Here is a 25,167-nt window from a genome sequence, read left to right as displayed (position 1 = left end):
CCCCTTGGAGACATCGTGAAAGAACTTGTGTCCCTCAAATTTAAGGATATATCCCATTCAGCCATGAATTCATCTTAGCCCTTTTAAACATGTTCTTGTTTGTTATCTGTTTTCTCTCTTGGGATAAAGAGTTTCCTGAGTTCATTAGCTACAACATGCCTAGCACATAGTAGATACTTAATAGATATTTGTTGAATGAATGAAAATTGTTATTCAAAGGAGTTTCCTTCTAATTACTCTCAACACTCATTCTGGAAACCTAAGACCCAGCAAGATCATTTGTGTCTACTGATCTTTTGGCTTTGTAACATTGTAAAAAGGCTTAACCCATTCAACAGCTTGCCATAAATATTGATAACTGCTTTTTATTCACTGCTATAAAAGTACTGTCAAATTACTTATAGTTTGGTAAGTAAACAGACAAGTAAATAGACAATTACAATATATTGTGATATGCTAAGCATTTCCTAGCTTCAGTGATAATAATAACATTTATTGAGTATGCCCTCTGTTCCAGGTACTATTTTAAGTACTTCACGTGCATTAATGATTTGACACTTGATTACATTGTGATCTGACAACTATATCTGTATGATTCAAAAGATTTTGAAGTTTACTAACACTTACTTTATGGCCCAGTGTGAGGTCAGTTTTTCTAAATCACTGTGAACAATTATGGGTTCAGTTTTAAGAGTATAGTGTCCATTAGATCAAGCTGGTGTGTGTGTGTGTGTGTGTGTGTGTGTGTGTGTGTGTGTGTGTGTGTATTAGCTCTAACTTTTAAAGTATTTCTTTAAGTCTTCTATAGGATTACTGATTTTTTTTACCCACTTGATCTATCAGTTACTAAGAGATATATTAAAATCTTTCAGTATAATTATGAATTTATTTTTCTTCTTACATCTGTCAATTTTTGCTTTGTATATTTTGAGGCTAAGATATTAGGTTTATACACATTTAAAATCATTGTATCTTTCTGGTAGATTGAGCTATTTATCATTATGTAGTGCTGTTTTTTATCCGTACTGATGCTTTTTGCCTAAAAGATTATTTTATCTGATTGTTAATATAGCGACCCCAACTTCTTTTGGTATTTGGTACATATTTTTCCATCCTTTAAATCTTTTATATCCTTAACTTATAAATATGTTGTTTTTAAACAACAAATACTTAGATTCTGTTTTTGATTAAGTGACAATCTTTGTCTTTTAACCAGAACCTTTGGTCCATTTGTGCAATTATATTTGTATTTATTCCTATCATCTTATTTTGTACTTTTCTGATTATTTCCCTTTTCTGAGTTTCTTGTCTTCTTCTTTTTTGTTTTCATTTGGGTTGAGGTTTGGGGGGTTTTTTCCTATTTCATTTTTTCCTTCACTAGTTTGGAAGTTTTAAACTATTCAATTTCTATTCCTTTCGTGATAATACAGAAATTTAAAATGCTTACTTAATTTATCAAAATCCCCCCCTTACAAAGTCTGTGCTATCATGGTTGTATATTTTAGTTGTATCTTAATTTTCTTTGCTAGAAAAAGACAATATTGTCATTTTTATACAGTCAATGTATGTTTAGATTTACCCACGTATTTATCACTTCTTTTTGGTCAGTTGTCTTCTTACATCTCAGACTTTCCATCTGGTGGCCTAGGTGGCCCTAAGAATCCGAGTTCAAGTGCTAGGCTTTGTCTCCTGTCCCTTGAGTCCCTTGAGTTCAAAACTAATACTCAGATTTGCTCACCAATTCTTCCAAAGGTAAAATTAAGCTTCAGTGTTCTGTTTTTCTCTCTAAGTTACTACTTACATTTTGATCTGAGTATTCCTTGTTTTCTTGCCAATTCATTGCTTTGCATTAAATATTTTAAAATATTTTATCTATTATTTTTAATTATTTTCAGCAAAAGTGCCTGTCAGAATATGAAAATGACTAAAAGTCTAGAAGTAAAAGTCCATAACTAAATTTTAAAGTGATCCTTTGGTTGGAATTCTCTCAGAAGATTTTTGATGATCTTAAACTATCATTTTCCAAAATATATTCTACAACCGCTTTCTTTAAAAATATTCTTCGTGAAATTGGGTTTGGTAATGCTGCCTACCAAATTCCCCATGTATGTAGATTCACAGTTAAAAACCCTGAGAAGTCCTGCAGTTTTTTAGAAAATAGAAGAAAAAACTTGTTTAATTCTGTCTACTCAGTATTTCCCCAATTTCCTCCCAAGTAACAGGTATCAATACCCTGCAGAGCTAGTGTTGACAGAACAGCTTAAGGAGTTTCCCCCACCCCTTCTCTCCCTCATAAAGAAACTCTTAGGAAGGCCTGGGTCTTCTTTGCAGAGCCAAGCATCTTTCTCCTCATAAGTTATATTTGCTGATATCTTTTGGGATCTTGCTGTTTAATATAAATTCTACATTTTTGCTTTTTATGTAAATGAGATGTTTCCAGAGTTTAAATAACCTTGCTTTGGAAATGGGGATCATATTGACTACTGGACATAGCTGAGAGACCTTACTCTACCAGTGATCTTTCTTTGTCCTCTCTCTCCTCCACTGGATTTTCCCTCTTGGTGTAAATTGGGACCCTTCTAATTCTCATAGAATCAAAGGATTGAATGAAATCTTAGTATTCATCTGGTTCAGCACTATCAAGATTCATTACACTACCCATTTAGATAGAAAAAATCTCTCTAAGTGACCATTTTATTACCTTCATCTCCTTTACAACTATGAGCATTTATAGTCAGGGCCTTTCGTTTTACTCAACTCACCTACTTTAAGCATGTCAAAAGTTACCAGTGATCTCTTTTATTAACCGGTTTCTTGGCTTTTTCCTCAATCTTCATTTTACTAAATTTCCTCTGAAGCATTTTACTAAATTTTCTCTGTAACATTATGGGTCATTTCCTCTTCTCTTGACATCTGGGAGATTGCTCTCAACCTAATTCTCCTTTCCCATCTTGATTTTCCCTTACTCTCCTCTGCACAAATATATATCTTTTCCAAGTTTCTGTCCTTAGCTCCTTTTCCTCATTACTCTCCTTGCATTTATTCCTTTATCCAATAAACATTTACTCAATGTGATGAATTAATTAGAAGTATTAATTTCTGTATAGTATAAGAAATTTGAGCCTATCTTTTAGTTTGTTTTTTAAATTGGATCAGAGAGTGTGAGCTATATGACAATGACATTTTGTTGCAGGAATTGTTCTTATAACCTGGATTGTTTCAGTACTCCCTAGAGTTGAACATTCATTGCATTCTGAACTGTGTTTTTCAGAACTGACAATACATGAAATTCAACTGAAAACTCTTTTAGCAGATCATAGTCCCAAATGTACTCATGCTAGACAAGACTGGCTTTAGAATAGATTGCCACTTCTAGGCCATGAGATATGGAAGCCCATTTCTCCCTATTTTCTCGAGGCTGTACTACACCCTCCCCATCCCCAGTAGCATTTTGAAATAGGCAGTGGTTGTCTATGTTGTATTTCCACTTTGTCTCCTGACTCTCCCTCCTATTTTCTAGAGCACTTGTCCCTGCTACCAGTGCACCTCCCATTGCTCTCCTGTTTAGGCCTATTCTCCCACCCTCACACTCCAAAATTAATGCTAGAAGCTCAAAAAATTCTTACCCCTACCTCAGAAATAGAAGGAAAGCAATCAAGTACAAAAGGTATGTCTGGAGAAAAAAATACCTCACTGATAGGTAGATAAATCTACATTCCAGTCATGGCTCTATGGCTGACTTACATGCCTCTTTAATCTGGAAAGTAGAGGAATTGCACTGGAATAATTGATGTCTAAAGTTTCAGTTTTATGGGTTTAAAATCAATTCATATAAACATGAAATAACTGATTGATGAGGAATTTACAACTCGATGGAGATAGCCACATTGTCCAAGAGTGGGGCTTTAATCACTATACTCGATCCTCTAGAAAGAGGGTCCATTACAGCTTTTGCTGCCCTTGGGCAGTATTCCAGGTCTTGGCCTCCATATGGCTCACATTGTGCCCTTCTACTTCACAGAGAAAGGACTAGTTAGTATAACTGTGTACAAATATCTACCTACTGTAATATCCTTGAGGTTCATCCATGTTGTAGCATGTGTCAGAATTTCTTTCCTTTTTAAGGCTAATATTCCATTGTGTATGTATGTGTGTGTGTATACACACTGCATTTTGTTTGTTCATTTGTCTGTCGGCAGACAATTGGGTTGCTTCCATCTTTTGACTATTGTGAATACTGCCACTATGAACATGAGTGTACAAAAACCAGTTTGAGTCTTTGCTTTCAGTTCTTTTGGGTATATACCTGGAAGTTGAATTGCTGGAGCATGTAATCATTCAATTTTCCTTTTTTTTTTTGAGTGACTGCCATACTGTTTTCCACAGTATCTGTACCATTTTACATTCCCATTGAGATTTTCTGACTATGCTATTCCCCAACAACATTTCACTCAATGGGTTTTAGCATCAGTGATTTTTTTGTCTGATCTACAAGATACCCTTTTTATGTAACACTAAGAAAAAAATACGTCCAATCAATTATAAGATGATCCGAATCTCAGAGATGTTAAAATGTGAAAAAAAAAATGTATCAAATTCAATTAAGTACAGTAGGTAGATATACCAAAACCTTCCAAAACTTTTTATGTAAATTATACATCTTTTAACACAATCTTTGTAGAGCAGGAAAGTAAAAGTAGCTTCTTACCAATAGTTTATGAAAATGATATCTTTCTCAAATGTACCTTTACCTCATTTCTAAAAGAATATGCTTCAGGGACAGGTTTTTTTATTTGCCCCCAAGCTTACCTAATTATGCCTTAGTGACAATTTGGTAATAAAAGTGAAAAACCCACAGGACAGTAAATATTATAATAGATCCCAGATTTGGGTTTCCATATATTTGTGATTTCTGGCAAATATCCTAATAATGCTCATTTGTCTTTGTTTTGTTTAAGGATTGTTCAAGTTTAGAAGAATATAACATTGCTGCAGCATTACTGCCTTTGACTAGTGCTTTCTATAGGGTAAGTTTCATTGGTCTATATGTAAGCTTGTTATGATTTATATAAATGTATTCAATTTGATTTATGATAGCACTACATGAATGCTGTACTCTTAATATCCCTGGGACGTATCTGTGGTTATACTTATTATAACATTTATTACATGCTATGTGTAGGAAATTTAATATAGAACACTAAATCATCACCTACAGTAGCACCCACACCCATTATATTCCTTATTTTTCTTTATCACACCTTATAACACCTGAAATTATGTTATGTATTGATTTTTTTACATGTTTGTTTTTTCCCCTACCACAGAAAGTAAACTCCATGAGCCTGGGATATTGTCCATCTTCTTTGCTGCTATATCCCAGTGCCACTCAGTAAATATTTATTGAATGAATGACATCAATTGAGACAGAAATTAGAGTTTAACTTTACTGACAATTTCTGTGAACCTTCTGAGAACTTTCTGGAATGTTCAAAGTGATCTTTAAAATTCTGTCATTTATTACAGTTCTCTTATCCATGCCTTTTGGTAAATAGATTAGTTCTTATAGCAAACAAATTTAGCAAATTCTCTTTATTCTCTCTTTTCCTGTGAAAGACTTATAAACAATTAGATAACCACACTCTGAACAATGCATTTAATACATCTTTTTGAAATGTGCACGAAGAAACAATAAACCTGTGGTAGCAGGCTGACTCACTGTTCAGCCACATGCGTAGTCTGCTTTGGGAGGCAGTAAGTTAACAAGTTTGGCTAAATGCCATGCTGTTTCTCTGTATTATCAAACTAATAAGACAAACTTACATTTTAGGGGTGAGTTTATGGATTTGATTATTTGTGCTTGGCTTGGTTTGTGTTGGGTTGGCTTGGGTTGGCTTGGTTTGGTTGTGAATCAGTCAAAATTCAATCAGGAGCCAGAAGCCACACTAGTAATTTGAACAGTGAAATTTTAATATAAGGAGTTACTAAGTAGTAACAGGGGATTAACTACTAAGAGATAAAGGGAATTCTAAAAAATATAGGAATGAAATGTAGGGAACAGCTACTACTTCTAGGGCTCAAGCAGAGTACCCAACTTGGAAGAGGGCCCCTCCCTGGAACTAGGCTGATTCAGATCTTGTTGAAGAGGTGTTGTTTTGGCCATTGGATGGCATGGAAGTTCATTGAGGTGCCACAAACCAAGACTGGCAAGCAAGAAACCGCCTGCTGCAATGCTGGTAAGACTTGCTGGGAAGCAACCCACTAGGATGCCAGTGAGGCTTCTAGGGTGCCAGTGAAACTTGGTAGGAAGCCACCAACTGGAGCACCGCTGAAACTTTATAGATAGTAAGCACTTCTGGGTGTCCCACACACCACTAGCAGGTACCTGCTGCAGGAGCAAGAAGGAAAAAGCACACCAGAAACAGGAGGAGAAGCCACTTCCTACTTCAGTGCCCCTTTAGCACCTTTTACTGACAGAGCTTAATATTGTGCCTGCTGGCAAAGGAGAAATGTTTATAAGGTCCAATTCCAGTATCACAAAGCAGGGCAAAGAAGTATAGCTTTGGAGGAAAGAAGCACTGCATTGATAACTGACATAGAGGGGTTAGAGAAAGTAGATCACACTGATTTCTTAGATATTTTCTAAATCTATATCCTATGGGAAATTATTGGTGCATGTTGGATTTGTTAATTCAAGAAGTAGATGTAACTTTCATCATCATTGCCACAAATTGCAGATGAGCCATCCTCATACTGTCCAGCCAGTATAAACTCCTGCCTCACTCAGTATTGCTCCAGAGAATGGACTCAGCTGCTTGTCTTGCTTAAATTTACTTTTAAGATATTTTAAGTAACATATATTAATCTTTTTTTCAATGCAACAAAAGTTTATTGAGCATCTCTACATACAAAGTTACTATATCAAGCAACATCATGGGCAGCAATGTTAATAAAACATTGACATGGCCCCTAGGAACTAATGTTAATAGTCTTTCTAATACTGCAAGTGATTGAAAAAAACAAACTGGTCCGCAAAATACCAGCAACTAGATGGAAATTTTCTTAAATAAACGTAATATATATACATGGTTAGAAAATCCAGACAGTACAGAAAGGTACCAAATGCAAAGTAAAAGCTCCCTTTCCCACCTTCACCCCGTTTTCTCTAAACAGGTGGTTTCCTCCTAGAGAGCAGGGGTGGGGTTAGGGGAGGGGGCTAGGGAGGAGTCATGCATTATTGCCAGCTATTTATACAGATAAAATTATCATTTTTTTAACAAAAGGTATCGAACCATTCACACTATTTTCTCACCTTGTTTTTTTCACTTTGTAGTACGTCTTGGAGATCCTTTCATAATAGCATATATACCTGATTATTTTTAATAACTGCCTATATATCTTCTTTGTAATGAAAAGATGGTTATGTATGTACTTACTATTCTCATAAGAGCAGGATGTTTCATTGGCCTGGACAAAAAGTTATGTTTATCTTTTAGAACTTTAGTTAGTGTAAAAGTATTCAAGATATTCCACTTGTAACATTACCTATCTTAAATCCTTAGGAATTTGTATTGCAGCCACCACAAATTAATTTTTTTCCCTTGATTAAAAGCTCCTTCTCACATTTTCTTCTCTCTTTTCTTCACTTTTAATAAGTTACCTGTCATTCATCCTTCTTTAACTCTCACAAAGCCTTCCTTAAAGGTGGTACCTTTAACAGTCAGGTTTAAATTGTTAGAATTACTTTTACTGTGAAAAATAATGTAATCTGTTATATTCATATTATGTTTATTGTTTAGATGGTACTTTCATTTCCAATTCAGTAAACATTTATTAGATATGCCAAGCCCTGTGCTTTTGTGTGTTGCAGAGTTGCAGATGAGTAACACGTAGTCCTTACTCTCAAGAAACCTACTTCGTATCCTTTAATCAGCTATTGATAGTAGAGGAATCATTTCAAAGTTAGTAACATTGGGCTACTCTTTGGTTTACTTAGGTCCTTTTTATTTAAAGATCATGTTTGTTAAATTAAGGGCCAGAGTATATGCTGAAAACATTTAAGCAGGTATTCTTGTCTAAATGTTACTTTTTTAGAAGGGAAATACAGAGTAAAATAAAACCTAATAGAGCAGGAATAGAACCAAAATAAGTTACCTTTGTATTACTCCTTCCCAACAATAGACGTGAGCGATAATGAAGGTCATAGGCCCCTTCACCACAAGCCACTGTTTAATGTAATGCCTTCTCCTCTATGATCCATGTACTTTAGGGTCACTTTGTTTTCATTCTTAATAACCTTGATAATCAGGAGAGTTTCCTGGAATTTACAAAAATATGGCAAATCTCTTCTATTACTTCTTTGAAACACGTGTTGGTTATTGACACTCAGAATGACTCACAGGAAAGCTAACACTTTTCCTTTGGTACCCATTATAGTTTATGTTTACCCTGGGAGAAATAATAAATATACCCTATTCACCTTAAATGCAGCCACCCTGAAGTCAAGCCTTCCCAGATTCCAAAGATCTCTCACATGCATGTGGCATTTTGAAGGTATTTTACTGATAGAGGTAGGTCTTACTTCAGAATAAGAGCATCATGCAGGTGCTCATTCTCAGTAGAAACACAAAGGGAACAAGTCAAGGTTCTGCCCTTGAGGAATACACACCCTTACAGAAAAGATAGATTAGTAAAATAAATGATAGCATATGTGTTCTAAAACAGATATAATCTAAGTACTATAAGAATACATTAATTCCTGGTGAACCAAGGAATGCCCCGAAGAAATTGTGACATCTGTGCCCAGGAAAGATAAATGGGCATTTGTCTTGCAGGTGAGGATGAGGTAAAGAGTGAGTGAAGAGTGAGAAAACATAAATTTTACAGGCAGAGAAAATACTGTGAATTACTTACAGGGAATTGGGACTAGAGGTGGAGGTAGGAGGAAAAGGTAGTCTGTCACTAGACCATGAAGAACCATGTTAAGGCATCTGAATGTTGTATAAACAAGGATTTTACTTCTACATTCCTATAATTTTTTAAAAGGTTTAAATAAACTAGTAGCACAAATAAGATTTGAAGGGACCCAGTTACTTATAAATGACATAAAATTACTTTAACCACCTTGGTAGAAAAATTTATTTCAACAAAGTCTCTGAGTGTCTCCCTCAAACACACTATTTTGCTTACTATTAGTTATTTCAGGAGGAGTGTGCCAATGATTAAGGAGACTAACTCATTCACTTTTTTAAAGGAGGGGTGGGTAGCAAGATTTCTTCTTATAACATTTTATGCAGTTGGTTCTGGTCATGAGATACACTTAGAGACGAACCAGCTGTACATCTTCCCCACTAAGCTCATTGCCATTTGTAACTCATTTCAACAGATCACTTCAGCAATCATTTGTTGAGTACCTGCTATGTATGATACTGCAAGGATGGAGATGATGATGATGGATAGTGATCATTAACATATATTAAGCATTTCCCATGTGCCATGCATTGTGGCTAAGCAGTTTATATGCATTAGCTCATAATCTTAACAATAACCTTATGATCTAGATTATCATCTCCATTTTACATTTCAGGAAATGGCATCTAGATAAATTTAAATAACCTGCCAAGGTTATACAGCTAGTAAATAGGAAAAGGCAGAATTCAAACCTAAAAACTTCCACTTTAGGAATATAGCATACTGGACATTCTCGAACATCCCTCCCCTCAATCACCACTACCAGCAATAAAACACTAAAAATGTAGCATAAAATACAAATATTTTATTAAATGCATAACTAAGCAGAAGAAAGTAAGAGCAATCTTTAAGGGTGAAAAATGAGAAGGAAGTAGGAATCTAAGGTGGTATGTTGGTGCTAGCAAAAATTGTAGCTAACCTAAAAACATCTAGCAATATCTGGAACCTGGAGCCTATTTGGTACTGGATGAGGAAATAGAAATCTGTAAACATACTATATTTGTTAATTAAAGAAAAAATTTCTAAATCACAACTTTCTTAACTGAATTATTACCTTCTTAATGGTCTCCTTGCTTTCACCTTTGCCCCGTTGCATTCTATTATCAACACAGCTGCCGGAGTTACCATTTAGAAACCTAAGTCAAATCATGTCTTTCCTCTGCTCGGAACCTTCTATTTGCTTCTGATTTTACTCAGAGGCACTTATTAAATTAACTCCATGATTTTGTCCCACGGTTCTCTTATGTTTTTGAATAAATGTCACTTTCTCAGCGAGACCTATCCTGATAACACTATTTAAAATTTCATCCATTGCTTTCCAGGACTGTCACTCCACCTTCCCTGCTACTATATGTATGCGTATCACATGCATTACCTTATTTGTTTATTTTGTGTGTCTTGCCACAAGAATCTAGGCACCATAAAGGCAAGAAATTTTCATTTGTTCATTGCTATTTCCCCATCTCCTAGGTTGTGTCTGGTACATAAACAGTGCTTAATAATGAATGAAAGAAATTAATGAAATGAGAAAATAAAAATACAACACAGAGGATCAACAAAGCCAAAAGATGTTCCTTGAAAACAGTAATAATTAGACTTCACACTCCAGTTTTTTCTAATTCCAGGACCCATCACAAAACTTACCATCTATTGGGTGGACAGTAGAGTCAGACTGCCTGGGACTTAATAGCTCTGTGACATTTGGCATGTTGTTTTACTGCTCTATACCATAGTGTCTTTAACTATAAATAAGAGTGATAAATAGAATCTACCTTACAGATTTGTTAATGAGGATTAAATGTGATAGTACATGTAAAGTGCTTACTGCCCAGCACATAACAAACCTTCAATAAATGTTAATTACTGCTGCTGATTTTTTTTGTTTTTATTACAACTTATGCTCCTCCTCTTCCTCTTGTCAAGCTTAGCACAACTCCCCACAAAGTGCTAAGAATATGGTAAAAGCCAATCAGAAATCATTTAGGTAGACATATTATTTGTCTGGCACAAGAATCGGCACTCAAACCAACTGTCCAGTTAATTCTTGTAAGCTCTGGGCTGAGTTTTCATGATAATGACAGATCAATGATGTGTGAGGTGGAGTTGTAAAAGAATGGAGAACACGATTTGTATATTGCTTTTGGGTCAAGAGAATTTTGGGATAACCCTCCAGTGGCTCCATAAGAACAACTCTTCCTACCTCTCCTCACTCCCACCACCACACATATACACCACTCTACTTTATCAGGCTGTACATCCTATACTAAAAGGTCATTTGTTGATTACTTGAACTGAAAACAAACAAAATATCTGACTAATTTCCCAAAGGTACCATAACAAACATATGTTCAAAAGTGGGCTATCTGTAAACATTTGACACTTTGGGATGGAAAGAATCTAAAAGGTCTAGTCAGGTCTGCTATCTACTCTTCATATCCCCCTCAACAAGATTGCAAACTCAAATGCTTAAAGAAGCCAGAAAACTGATCTAAATGATTGAAGTAGAAATTATACAGAACTAGAGAATGTTTGCTCCATGTTAAAGGAACATCTGCTATTTGGTTCCATTTACTCATTGTCAGGCAAAAAATATGCACAGTGTTGCCAGATCTTCTGCTTTTCAAAAGATGACAGAAATCCATCTTTTAAAAAAATTTCTAATTAATTATTGATAATAAAACTAAACACAAAAGAACAACAAGCTATCATTTTGTAGCTTGGACTTCTGTGTGAATCTATCCAGAAAACAATGAGAATTACAGAATTTTAACTTGAAAGATAGGTCCAGTTAAAAATATAAATTTGTGAGGCTTGTGCAGAGAGATGATTACTAAACTGTTGGGAGAAAAGAGACAAGAGTTGAGGTCAGAAACTTGGAAAAATCTGTGGAATGACAAAAGGAAGGAAAGCTAAAGAGTGAAACAGCACAGGAGAAATACATGGAGGAGATCAAGTGAAGTTGAAGAATTTCTACTTCAGAATAGAAGATAAAAGAAAGTTGCTTGTTTGCAGTGTTTCAGTAGATTATGTAATGCTATTAAAAACCAACTGATCTTTTATTTTGCAAGAAAACTGTGAGAAAGGAAACATAATTATGACTGAAGCCAGGCGCTAATTTATTCTTCAGTTGCATGGAATCTGATTTATTCTGTTGGCCCCTCGAAGTACATTTTCTTTTTTAGATGATTGTGACACCTCCAACAGACAGACAAAGGGACCCTATGTTTGACAAAAGGAACGATACCCTCCCCTCCCTAATTCTGAGATAATGGGAGGTGAGTGCTGAAGGTAGCACTGAAGGGAAGAGAATCCCATCTGCTAGAAAGTCATGCTGGAAAATAGGGGGCAAAGCTGCAGAGGTTGTCCTGTATGAGCCTGATTTGATTCTGATTCTGCTTCAGCCTTAGCTTACCTGACATCCTGGATCCTGTTGCTGGAGGCTTCCAGGGTAGTCAGATAATTCTTGTTATACACATTGAAGAATAAAATTTTGGTCTGGGCGCAGTGGCTCACACATGTAATTCTAGCACCCTTGGAGGCTGAGGGGGAAGATTACTTGAGGCCAGGAGTTCGAAACCAGCCTGGGCAACATAGTCAGACCCCATCTCTACAAAAAATTTGAAAATTAGCCAGCTATGGTAGAACACACCTGTCCCAGCTACTCAGGAGGGTGAGGCAGGAGGATCACTTGAGCCTAGGGGTTTAATGCTGCAGGGAGCTATGATGACACCACTGCACTGTAGCCTTGGTGACAGAACAAGACCCTATCTAAGTAGATAGATAGATAGATAGATAGATAATTTTACAACAGAATGACTTAAAACATGAAAATTTCATTTTTTAGAAAAAAGTGGATTTCTTCCAAAAGTATACCTCTTCTAACTTTGCTATCACCATGTATAGAATATAATATAAAATGTTTATGCCCCACCAAATTGAAAAAGAAATTAGCAAGCTTTAATGTCCATTGTGATTTTTCTCAGAACCAGTAAGACCTCTGCTATTTCTACCCGCTGTCCCACCTATTATAAAACATGAAGAAAATAAAAAAAGATTGCGAAGTATATAGACCTAGAGTAGACAGAGTTTTATTCATGGGCAACATGAGGGTTGAAAGAAAATGCTATGCAATATAGATTATAAATTACTTAAAGAATATGTTAAAAATTTGAAATAATACAATTAAAAGTTCATGAGCCACTCAGAAGTATTGGCATCATGTTCAGTAATGGGAAATAATTACACTATTTGAATGTCTATGCCCCAAAAAGCTTTGGCTTGTAGATTTACAGCCTTAGGGTATTTCCACAAAATGTTCACAATGTGTTTACATGATTGAATATGTAATTTACTTTGTTAAGTTTTCCCTTCCCCAGAATATTACTTTGAACAATTGGAGAAAAGTGGCTAATTCTTGATTTAGCCTAGAAAACACGTGGGAAAGTGTAGGTGAGAAGTCAGAAAGTGCATACAGACTGCAATGCCCCCCATGCATGGGGTTTGAGCAGATAGGGACCCTTCTGAGCCAAGCTTCTGGTGAACAGAGGTATTAACATTTTATGTACCCACAGCTCTGAGACAAATGCTTGACTTCTTTTCCATTGTGCTCCAAGAAAAGTGAAATTTGCAACCTTGGGATAAGGAGAAAGTATACCACCAAAACTACAGGAGAAAAATGGAGGGTTAGTCAGCTTCCAACTGAGAAGAGCAGTGGGAAAGCTAACCTCAACCTGCTTCCCTTTTGTTTCTTTTATATATATTGAACTTATAAGTGTGATTTCATTTGAATAAAAGCTAAAACTACATTTTAACAAAAGTTTGAAACCCATTCCCATCTTTAAATGATCAAAGACTCAAAAACTAAGATCCAGATTGTTGGCTCTTCATTCTTTGTTTTGTGGTATCTGTCAAGAAGCATATTGCAAAAGAGTTTGTCGAATTGAATTGATTGTCCATTATTTGATACAAGATTCCAGGTCTCTTGATTCCAGATCATTTATTGCTCTGTGTGAGCTCTAATCCTTTGGCCTGATCCATGACTCTTAACCCTGCTGCACCGTTAGAATCACCTGGAAGGCTTTTAAAGACAATAGATGCCAAGGCCCCATGGAAGGGCAGTTGGAACCAAAATCTCTGGGGCTGAGGCCTGGACATCAGTGTCTTAAATGTGCCACAGTTGTTAGACTCGGAAGTGTTTAAGGGTTTAAAAACCCTAATAGTCTGCCATTCACTTTTATGTAAACGCTGATGATGTTTTAGTACAGCTCAATGACATACTTCACCAGTAGACACTGATTGTGAAGACAGTACTCTCAGGCTGAGGGTGGGGGGACTTTGGAATTTTAGTCTCCAAAAAATAATTTAGTGCCCTTTTGTGCAGGCCTGTTAAGTTTAGAATTCTGAAAGACAGGTTAATGAAAAATGAGGGACATTTTAAAAATTCATCTTACCTGTTGATTCAAATCAAAAAGTATTCATTTAGTTCTTTGTGTTCAGAACCCTTTGGTTGTCTAAATGAGGAACAGAGAAGGTCTAGTCTCTGTCTTTGAGGAACTTATGATTTATTATAAGTGAGTTACTCATAAAATGCAGTAATAATAATACTATCTAGCATTGGTTAAACACTTACTGGGTGTAAGACACTATATGAAGGACTTTACATTTTACCATGCCATTTAATCCTCACAATCATAACCTTAAGAGGTAATCTGAATTCAGAACCCATTCTCTTAACCATCAGATAATAAAATGGTTCTTTTTAAGCCACTATGTTTTGGCTGTTATTTTTATACAACGATAGATAATAGAAACTGGTACATAGTAAGTGCTATGGAAGTGTTAGTTTAATATTGTTATCATTATGTAGATCTTTGATGCTGGGTTATGAAGTCCAGATATGATCAATAGGGAGCTATTGTAGGTACTTGGGCAAGGGAACCAATGTGAATTAAACAATATTTTATTAACTTTGCAATGGAGTATGGCTTAAAAAAAATCAATTAGTGCAAGAGAAGATATTTCAAGCACTGTATTAGACGTTTTACAAGAACAAAACTATATATAGTATATGCTAATCAATGGTTCAGCACTAAATTACTTTACATATTACAAATATTAATATCTGCTGAAGTTATACAATTGTATACTTTCTGTAATTTAGGATATTGTGTTACCATTAACAATTCTTCTTCCTCATGGTTATAATCAAAATTTTACTGGCTTTATTCATCCTAATGCCTGTGAATTTTTTAGGAAATTTTCTATAAATTAACAACAAAATTACTAATTCAAAATTCTTAAGGTTAAAAAACAATGAAAAATTTTGTTTTCACTCAAGCAAGCCCTAGAATACTTTTTGTGAAATGTTCTCTGGCTGCTGTTTGCATTTTGGCACTTGCTGTCTCTCAAGTTAAGGAGACATTTGTATTGGTCTGGAAGTTTTGTCTGTTTACTAAGTAATTGACTTCCCAATTACATGTTTGATAATGTGACTCATTATGTTTTAAAGATCTGTGACGTTACCAGGTAAACTGTGGAAAAATGACACATTTTTGCCTTATTGTTTTCCTTACAAAAATAAGTTCATTTGCAAGGGGAGGTGGGGAGGTAGAGACAGTTGTAGAGACTATACTTGGCCAAAGCTAAAATCTGTTCTCTTTCCCATCCAAGAAAGTTAACTGAAGCTGACATGACTTCTGGGAAGTGCATTGCAGCTGACATCTGGGCGTGTGCCCCATGCCAAAGTGTTATCATGAGAAATCAGTCCAACAGGAGTGGAATGTGAATCCTCTAGAAGGATTGAGTAAAAAAATTATCTGGACAATATCACCTTATTTGGAATTAATAAACTTTAAATTTTTACAGCATAACTTTTTCTGTAGTTATGGGAGGTGGGATGCCATGTAACAATTAACAGTTACTTACTCTTCCTAAAACAACTATGTTCTCAGTTTCATTGGCTTCATCCCAGTGTTTTAAACCTTGTATGTCATAGTACCTTTTAGAATTACCATCCCAGCCCCCTGCAGAGTGCTAAACACGTCTTTGGTGCTCTGAAAAATGTTCATGGTTATAGTGTAATTTATCCTTAGCTGCCAGCCCTGTGCAGAGAGCTTTCTGTCCAAATGCAGATCTTACTTTATTTAATCATTGTTCTAATTCATTTAAATCTTTTATCTGTCATCCTGTTTTTCTAAATGAGATTCTGTATCCAAAAATGTTTTAGGAATGCTTACTATGTTGTAAAAAGACAAAGAAGCATTAGTGTCTCTATGTTTATGATTGCTTGTATGTAATCTTAAAACCACCATTGAACCCAGATCTTTTTGTTTTCCATGGTAAGCACTAGTCAAAGGCCTCTGTAGACAGTGAAAGGATTAAGGCATGTAGCTCTGGGTATAAATAAATTATAGATATTTCCTATTCCTTCTACTTAAATTTGAAAATCATACTACTTGTGATCCAAGCCATTGATAAAAATGTCGAAAAGGGCAGAATTTTGTAGCAGGCCACTTGACACTTCCTTTTAGGGTAGCTTCAATCTACGTAGTCATTAGTTGTGGAAAATATGATGGGAAAAGTAATTTGGAATCAAATCACAGAATGTCTAGAATGTTATGTTAAGGAGTTTAAACTAATATTATTCTCTAGTCACTAAGGAGTATACAATACCATATTCTTGAGGAGGGCAGTGATGTGATTATGTTTCAGAAACTTAACAGCAGTGTAGAAGATGCTCGGGAGGACTGAAAGGTTCGAGCAACAGAATTCACTTAGCAGGCTAGCATAACAGACAAGTACTGATGAGGGTACTTAGGGAGAGATCCACATTGACAGGTAGCAATAGTTACAAACTAAATGCCTACCAAGACCAAACAAATAATGCAAATGAGTTAAGGAGGCCAAAAGAAGAGCACATACTCCATCTAAGGGGCAGCCATTGCTGAGCTGTAGCAGTTGTTAACTATGCAGGAACATTGCTACCACATCTTTCAATTTTTCAAAAGAAGCTTCACATTTAGATGTTATATAAAATCTCTTTTTTTATTTCAATAGATTTATGGAGTACAAGTGGTTTTTGTTACATGAATGAATTGTATAAGGGTGAAGTCAGGGCTTTTAGTGTATCTGTCACCCAAATAGTGTACATTGTACCAAATAGGTAATTTTTCATCCCTCACTCCTTCTGAGTTTCCAAAGTCCGTTATTCCACTCTGTATAACCATGTGTGCCCATCACTTAGCTCCCACTTACAAGTGAGTACACACAGTATTTGTTTTTCTCTTCCTGAGATGCTTCACTTAGGGTAGTGGCCTCCACTTCCATCCAAGTTGCTGCAAAAGACATTATTTCATTCTTTTTTATGGCTGAGTTAATAGGCACTTAGGTTGATTTCATATCTTTGCAATCATGAATTGTGCTGCAAAAAAACATACAAGTGCATGTGTCTTTTTGATACAATGATTTCTTTTCCTTTGGGTAAATACCCAGTAGTGGGATTGCTGGAATGATAGGTCTACTTTTAATTCTACGAGGACTCTCCTTATTGTTTTCCATAGAGGTTGTGCTAATTTATATTCCCACCACAGTGTATAAATGTTCCCTTTTCATTGCATCTGCACCAACATCTATTGGTTGTTTTTTTGTTTTTGTTTTACTTTTTAATAATGACCATTATGACAGGGATAAAGAGATATCTCATTGTGGTTTTAATTTGCATTGCCCTGAGATTAGTGATGTTGAGCATTTTTTCATGTATTTGTTGGCAGTTGGATGTCTTTTGAAAAATGTCATGGTTTTTGTCCACTTTTTAACAGAGTTATTTTTTTTCTTGCTGATTTCTTTGAGTTCCTCATAGATTCTGAATATTAGTCCTTTGTCAGATGTACAGTTTGCAAATATTTTCTCCTATAGCTTGTCTACTTTGTTAATTATTTCTTTTGCTGTGCAGAAACTTTTTAGTTTAATTAAGTCCCCTTTTTTTATTTTTGTTTTTGTTGTATTTGCTTTTAGGGTCTTAGTCATGAATTCTTTGCCTATGCCAATGTCCAGAAGAGTTTTTCCTGAGTTTTCTTCAAGAATTTTTATGGTGTCAGATCTTACTTTTAAGTGTATAATCCATCTTGAGTTAATTTTTATGTATGGTGAGAGTTTCATTCTTCTGCATGTGGCTTTCAATTTTCCCAGCACCATTTATTGAATAGAGTGTCCTTTCCCTGGGGTATGTTTTTGTCTGCTTTGTAAAAGATTAGTTGGTAACAGCTATATCATTTTAATTCTGGGTTCTCTGTTTTATTGATTTATGTATCTACTTTTATACTAGTACCATGCTGTTTTGGTTACTATTGCCTTGTAGTATAATTCGAAATCAAGTAATGAGATGCCTCCAGATTTGTTCTTTTTTGCTTAGGATTGTTTTGGCTATTTGGGCTCTTTTTTGATTCCATGTGAAATTTAGGATTATTTTTTCTAATTCAATGAAAAATGATATTGGTATTTTGATGGGAATTGCATTGAATCTGTAAATAACTTTGGGCAGTATTGACATTTTAACAATAGTGATTCTTCCAATCCATGAGCATGGGATGTTTTTCCATTTGTTTGTGTCATCTACAATTTCTTTCATCCATGTTTTGTAGTTCTCCTTGTAGAGATCTTTCACTTCCCTGGTTAAGTATATTCCTAGGTTTTGGAGTTTTTTTCAGCAGCTGTTGTAAGTGATATTGAGTTCTTGATTTGATTCTCAGCTTGGCTGTTATTAGTATATAGAAATATTACTGAATTTATGTACATAAATTTTGTAACCTGAGACTTTACTGAATTTATCAATTCTAGGAGTCTTTTGGAGGAGTCATTAGGGATTTCTGGATATAAGATCATATCATCAGCAAAAAGGGATAGTTTGACTTTCTCTTTTCCAATTTGAATCCTTTCTTTCTTTCCCTTGTGTGATTGCTCTGGCTAGGACTTTCAGTACTATATTGAATAGAAGTGGTGAAAGTGGGCACCCTTGTCTTGTTCCAGTTCTTAGGGGGAATGCTTTCAACTTTTCCCCATTCAGTATGATGTTGGCTGTGGGTTTGTCATATATGGTTTTATCATCTTGAGGTATGTTTCTTCTGTGCCTCGTTTGTTAAGAGTTTTTATCATGAAGTGGCAGTGAATTTTATCAAATGCTTTTTCTGCATCTATTGAGATGATCATATGGTTTTTGTTTTAATTGTGTTGATGTGGTGAATCACATGTATTGGTTTGCAAATGTTGAACCATTCTTGCATCCCTGGGATGAAACCCACTTGATCGTGGTGAATTATTATTTTTTTTTTTAATATCCTGTTGGATTCAGTTTGCTAGTATTTTGCTGAGGATTTTTGCATCTATGTTCATGAGGGATATTACTCTGTAGTTTTACTTTTTTGTTGAGTCCTGTCCTGGCTATGGTATTAGGGTGATACTGGCTTCATAGAATGAGTTAGGGAGAATTTCCTCCTTCTCAGTGTTACGGAACAGTTGCAGAAGGGTAAGTACCAGTTCTTTGTAGGTCTGGTAGAATTGGGCTGTGAATCTCTCTGGTCCTGGGCTTTTATTTGTTGGGAGATTTTTGTATTACCATCAATCTTGTTATTCATTATTAGTCTATTTGGGATTTCTTTTTCTTCCTGATTCAAGCTTGGGAGGTTGTGTCTTTCCAAAAATTTATCCATTTCTTCTAGATTTTCTAGTTTGTGTGCATAGAGGTATTTGTAGTAATCTCAGATGATCTGTGTGTGTGTGTGTGTGTGTGTGTGTGTGTGTGTATGTATATATATGGTATCAGTTGTAATGTCTCCTTTTTCATTTCTGATTGAGCTTATTTGAATCCTCTCTCTTCTTTTCTTGGTTAATCTAACTAGTGGTCTGTCAATTTTGTTTATCTTTTCAAAGAACCATCCTGCCAACCTTTTGTTTCATTAATCCTTTGTATTGTTTTTTTTCCCCTTTGGTTTCAGTTTCATTTAGTTCTACTCTGATCTTTATTATTTCTTGTCTTCTACTAGCTTTGTGTTTGCTTTCCTCTTGTTTTTCTAGTTCCTTAGTTGTTTGTGATCTTTCTGTCTTTTTGATGGAGGCATTTAGTGTGATGAAATTCCCCCTTAGTGTGTTTTTTTTTTAATGTCCTTTTTGTTCCAGAATATTATGGGAGTGCAAACATTTTGGTTACATGAATTGCTTTTGCACAGTTTGAGTCAAAGTTATAATTGTGTAGTACTTACTGTGTTTTATGTATCCCAGAGATTTTGGTAGCTTGTGTGGTCATTGTCATTCAGTTCAAAAACTTTTTTTATTTTCATCCTGATTTCATCATTGATCCAAAGATTGTTCAGTACCAGGTTATTTAATTTCTATGTATTTGTATAGTTTTGAGGGTTCCTCTTGGAATTGATTTCTACTTTTATTCCACTATGGTCTGAGAAGATACATGGTATTATTTTGACTCTTAAAATTTTGCTGAGACTTGTTTTGTGGCTTAACATATGGTCCATCTTGGAATACGTTCCATGGCTAATGAGAAAAATGTATATTCTGCAATTTGGGGGTATAATATTTTGTAAATGTCTATTAGGTCCATTTGTTCTAGAGTCCTGATTAATCCAGTGTTTCCTTGTTGATTTTCTGCCTCAGTGATCTGTCTAGTTCTGCCAGTGGAATGTTGAAGTCCCTAACAATTATTATGTTGCTATTTATTTCACTTCTTAGGTCTAGTAGTTTTAGTTTTATAAATCTGGGAGCTCCAGTGTTAGATACACATGAGATAATGTTTCACTCATCATGTTGATCGTTACCTAGTTGCCTTGTATTCTCCCTTGTGTTACTGTTTTATAAGAGCTGTGAGTTTTTACTTTTGAATGTTTTTACGCTGGAGATTATCAACTGTTCTTTTTGGTGTTTGGAGCATGTTTAAGCATTTCTTGTAAGACAGATCTAGTGGTGACAAATTTGTGTAGCATTTGGGCCGGGCGCGGTGGCTCACGCCTGTAATCCTAGCTCTGGGAGGCCGAGGCGGGTGGATCGCTCGAGGTCAGGAGTTCGAGACCAGCCTGAGCAAGAGTGAGACCCCGTCTCTACTAAAAATAGAAAGAAATTATCTGGCCAACTAAAAATATATATATACAAAAAAAATTAGCCGGGCATGGTGGCTCATGCCTGTAGTCCCAGCTACTCGGGAGGCTGAGGCAGTAGGATCGCTTAAGCCCAGGAGTCTGAGGTTGCTGTGAGCTAGGCTGATGCCACGGCACTCACTCTAGCCCGGGCAACAAAGTGACACTCTGTCTCAAAAAAAAAAAAAAAAAAAAAAAAAACAAATTTGTGTAGCATTTGCTTGTGTGAGAAAGACTATTTCTCCTTTGTTTCTGAAATTTAGTTTTGTAAGATATAAAATTCTTAATTGACAGTTATACTGTTTAAGAAGACCAAAGATAGGACTGCAGTCCTTTTTGGCTTGTGAGGTTTCTGTTGAGAAGTCTCCGGTCAGTCTGATGGGTTTTCCATGGTGAGTTACTTGATGCTTTTGTCTCACAGCTTGTAGGATTTTCTCCTTCACTTTGATTTTGGCCGTTTGATGACTTTGTGCCTTGGGGTTGTCCTATTTGCAGTGAATCTTCCAGGAGTTCAATGACTTCCTTTTATCTGGATGTCTAAGTCTCTAGCAAGCCCAGGGAAGTTTTCCTCCATTATTCCCTCAAATAGGTTTTCCATGCTTTTTGCTTTTTTTCTTCTTTGTCTGATTCTTAAGTTTGGGTATTTTATATAATCCCATATTTCTTGGAGACTTTATTCATTTCTTTTGATTCTTTTTTATTTTTGACTGACTGGGTTGATTCGAAAGCCTTGTCTTCAAGCTCTGAAATTCTTTCTTCTGCTTGGTCTAGTCTGTTGTTAAAACTTGCCACTGTATTTTGAAATTCCCTAAATGAACTCTTTCATTTCCAGAAGTTCTGTTGTTTTTTTTAAATATCTATTTTTCTAGTGAATTTTTCATTCATGTCTTGAATTACTTATTTGGTTTCTTCATGCTGGTTTTCAGCTTTCTCATGGATCCCATTGAGCTAACTTGCAATCCATATTTTGAATTCCATGTCTGACATTTCAAAAGTTTCCTTTTGGTTGGAGTCCATTGTTGGAGAGCTAGTGTGAGCCTTTGAGGAGATCAAAGCAGCCTGTTTTTTCCATATTGCCAGAGTTCTTATGCTGGTTGCTTTTCATATGGAATCTCTTCCCTGAGCTCAAAACAGATAGCTTTGCAGTTCACCTGTTCTTCTCTGCCAAGAAGTCTGCTGCTCAATGTAGAGAGAGAGAAATACACTGCCTTTCATCTCATGCAGGTAGATACCCACTATAGTGTTGCTGGCATTTGAGTCAGTTGGACCTCAGACCTCTGGGAGAGTGGTCAGGTGCTAGCAGTGGTAGACTAGGCATTCCCAAGCTCCCAGGCCATTGGATGGTGTGCTTGAGTCCTGGGAGTAGGCGGCCTAGACCGAGACCAGACTGGCAAACTTGCCTTCAGGCCTCCCTGAATTCAGGCACTGGCTGTGATAGTGAGGGGCAGGGTGATCTCCTGGTCCAGAAGAATGCTCAGGCAGGAGAATGGTGGATGTACTGTGAGCCTGCAACTGGAAGGGCAGGCCCCTCTTGACAAGATTAGCAGAGGCAGGCAGCTATGGGGCACACAATCTACTCACACCTTCTGTCTTGGTGTTGACAGTGGTCGCTGTCCTTCAGGAACAGAAAAGCACCCAGATTCCCAGATCCCACCCTGGCACAGCCACAGCAGAGGTGGTAGAGGCAGCTCAACCCACTGTATGCAGGGCTACTAGACTTGCTGTGGCTAAAATGTTCTGGTAGTAGAGGTGTAGTCGTGCCAGAGACTTGCCTCCGGGGATGGTGGGCTCCTCCCAGAGGCTGGAAGCTCCCAGAAGAGACAGGCAGCTCAGGGACAGGACTGCTAGCCTCACCCTCCCTCAGCAGAAGCAGTAGTTTTTGTGCTTTGGGCTCACCAAAGTGCCCTAGTTCCCCGTACCTTTCCTGGCCCGGCCTCAGCAGAGGTAGCAGAGAAAGGTTAAACCTCTGTGTGTATGCTGGGCTCCCACAATGGCTGGGGGCTGTCGAAGAAATGTTCTGGTGAGGAAGGGGTAGTTCTGCCAGGGACTTGCCTCCAGAGAGGTTAGGCTTCTCTTAGAAACAACAGGCAGCTGAGAGGGGAGAAGACTGCTAGTCACACCCTCCCTCAGCCAAGGCAGTAGTTTGTGTCCTTGAGGTACATGAAGTGCTTGCTTTGGCTTTTTAGAGGGAAAGGAGTGAGCCCTAAGCTCCATGAAAACCCGGATGTAATAGCTGCTCTGTCAGAGGCAGGGCAGCCACTCCCAAGTGTCCTGGCTTAATCATCCCCTGTGGAGCCCTTGCTGGTCCTGAGTGGAAACAGCTGTGGCTGCCTGGCAGCTGTGGGTGGGAGATGGGAGGAGGAAGAGAAGGCCCCAAATGGGGGGAGCTGGTGCCCTGGTCTCCTTTGTGCTAAGGGGCCCTCTGGTGTGCTGTACTCTCTTTTCAGCTAGAAGCAGCCCACTCTGAATGCCCAAGCTCCAGGAGACCCACAGTTACCCTGGAACCCACCCCCAAGGATGCTGCAATATGAGTAGATGCTGGGGAGCGTTGGCTGTGGATCCAGTGATGCAGAGACCCAGGGGCTGAAATTCCCTGGTTGAGACAGTTGCAAAAATGCCGCCTGTCCCTGAAGGGAAGGAAATGAGCCGCACCCTCCAAACAAAACTGGGTGTGCTGAGCAGAGTGCTATTGAGGGGTTAACCTCCCCCCTCACTGCAAGCCTAGAACTGGCTATCCTGCAGCACACCCGCGCCAAAAGCTCATGCTTGGGAGCAGAGGCAGCTATGTCTGCAGCACTGGCTGGTTGGAGGAAGGGAGGTCCCTGTCTCCATGTCCCTTCCCAGGCTCCAGTGCTGCTTCTGCTCTAGAGTGGGTACACTCCCCTACCCTACAGACTCCTCTCTGCACCCACCTTCCTCTGTCCTAAAAAGCACTCCCGACACTTTCCAGTCCCCTTGGGGCAGCCCACCCTGCAGGTCAGAACTCTGGAAATACTGTCACTCTCTCGGATCTCCCTGTACTTTGTGGTCATCACAGTCCAAGCCCGTACTAGGGAATATACGTGTAGGATCCAGTGACAAGGAAACTTAAGGGGCTGTAACTTGCCTCACAGAATAGAAACACCTAGCATGTTTGCAAACAATTTGGTGCCTGCAGTCTCAGCTCAGGTCTATGGTGAGGGGAAGTGACCCTGTGTGGGCCTGTAGGCCAGTGTTCTGCTCCCAAGAAGCCCTCAGTTCACTGACGGCAACAGCGCCTAGGTTCATCGGGGTAGAAGGGCTCTCCAACAGATCAGCAGCTGGCAGACTGCGAAAGGCATGAGGGAAGGAAAGTAAACACTCCCACTTACCTTTTCCACCAGACTCCGAATCCCTTGGGGTCAGTCTCTGCCAAAATCTTGTTCCTTCTTGGTCTGTTCCACAACTTCTTCCTGTGAGCCCCCTGGTAAGGGTAATTTCTGGCACTTTTCCCTCAGTATTTCACCTGGGCTATGCTTTTTTGAAATTTTTTCTTCTTTTTGGGACTATCTAGCAACTGACGTCTCTACTTGGCCATCTTGCAGTCTCTCTTCTAAAATCTTTTTATTCTTATTGTTGGTTTCATTTTTTAAAAACCCTAGACAGCCAAAATAAAACACAACTGCAGCCAGATGCAGCTAATAGGATGCCCACTTTACAACCTCTAGCTTTTAGCTTCTGGTTGTAAATTCTCATATAATAGGGAAAAGGCCTAAACTTTGGGGCCTGAAAGATCTGGATTTGAATCTTGGGTCATCCTGAGCTCTTAAACAAATTTTCAGCTGTATGAACTTTTATTTTTCTTCTGTAAAATGGAGATAACTAAGGATGAAATGAGATGACATATATTGCACTTAGCATAATACCTGACGTATATTAAGCAGATGATGAATATTTAGTAAGTGAACAACAGAACGTGAATTCAACTACCAGTTGAATATCAGATTCATCAGTCACTGGATACACACTGAAGAATAAAAAAGATACAGTCCCTATGCTCAGAGAACTTAGTCAAGGTGCCACAGCTGATAAACGGCAAAGC

The 25,167-nt window shown here is 37.3% G+C and overlaps 1 protein-coding gene across 2 annotated transcripts in view; it reads left to right on the top strand.

Annotated features, from left to right (window-relative positions):
• The window catches only part of SBF2 (SET binding factor 2), a 397,036-nt gene that overhangs the window by 281,369 nt on the left and 90,500 nt on the right, over nt 1-25,167 (top strand). For both annotated transcript variants that reach the window (XM_045557501.1, XM_045557500.1), the window contains exon 17: nt 4,959-5,027. In XM_045557501.1, coding sequence (XP_045413457.1) covers nt 4,959-5,027 — 69 coding nt within the window. The remainder of the gene's footprint in view (nt 1-4,958; nt 5,028-25,167) is intronic.

This window comes from Lemur catta, chromosome 7 (assembly GCF_020740605.2).
Source record: "Lemur catta isolate mLemCat1 chromosome 7, mLemCat1.pri, whole genome shotgun sequence".
NCBI lineage: Eukaryota > Metazoa > Chordata > Mammalia > Primates > Lemuridae > Lemur > Lemur catta.
The sequence above is the reverse complement of the archived record's forward strand: the minus strand, read 5'-3'. Positions and strand labels throughout refer to the sequence as shown.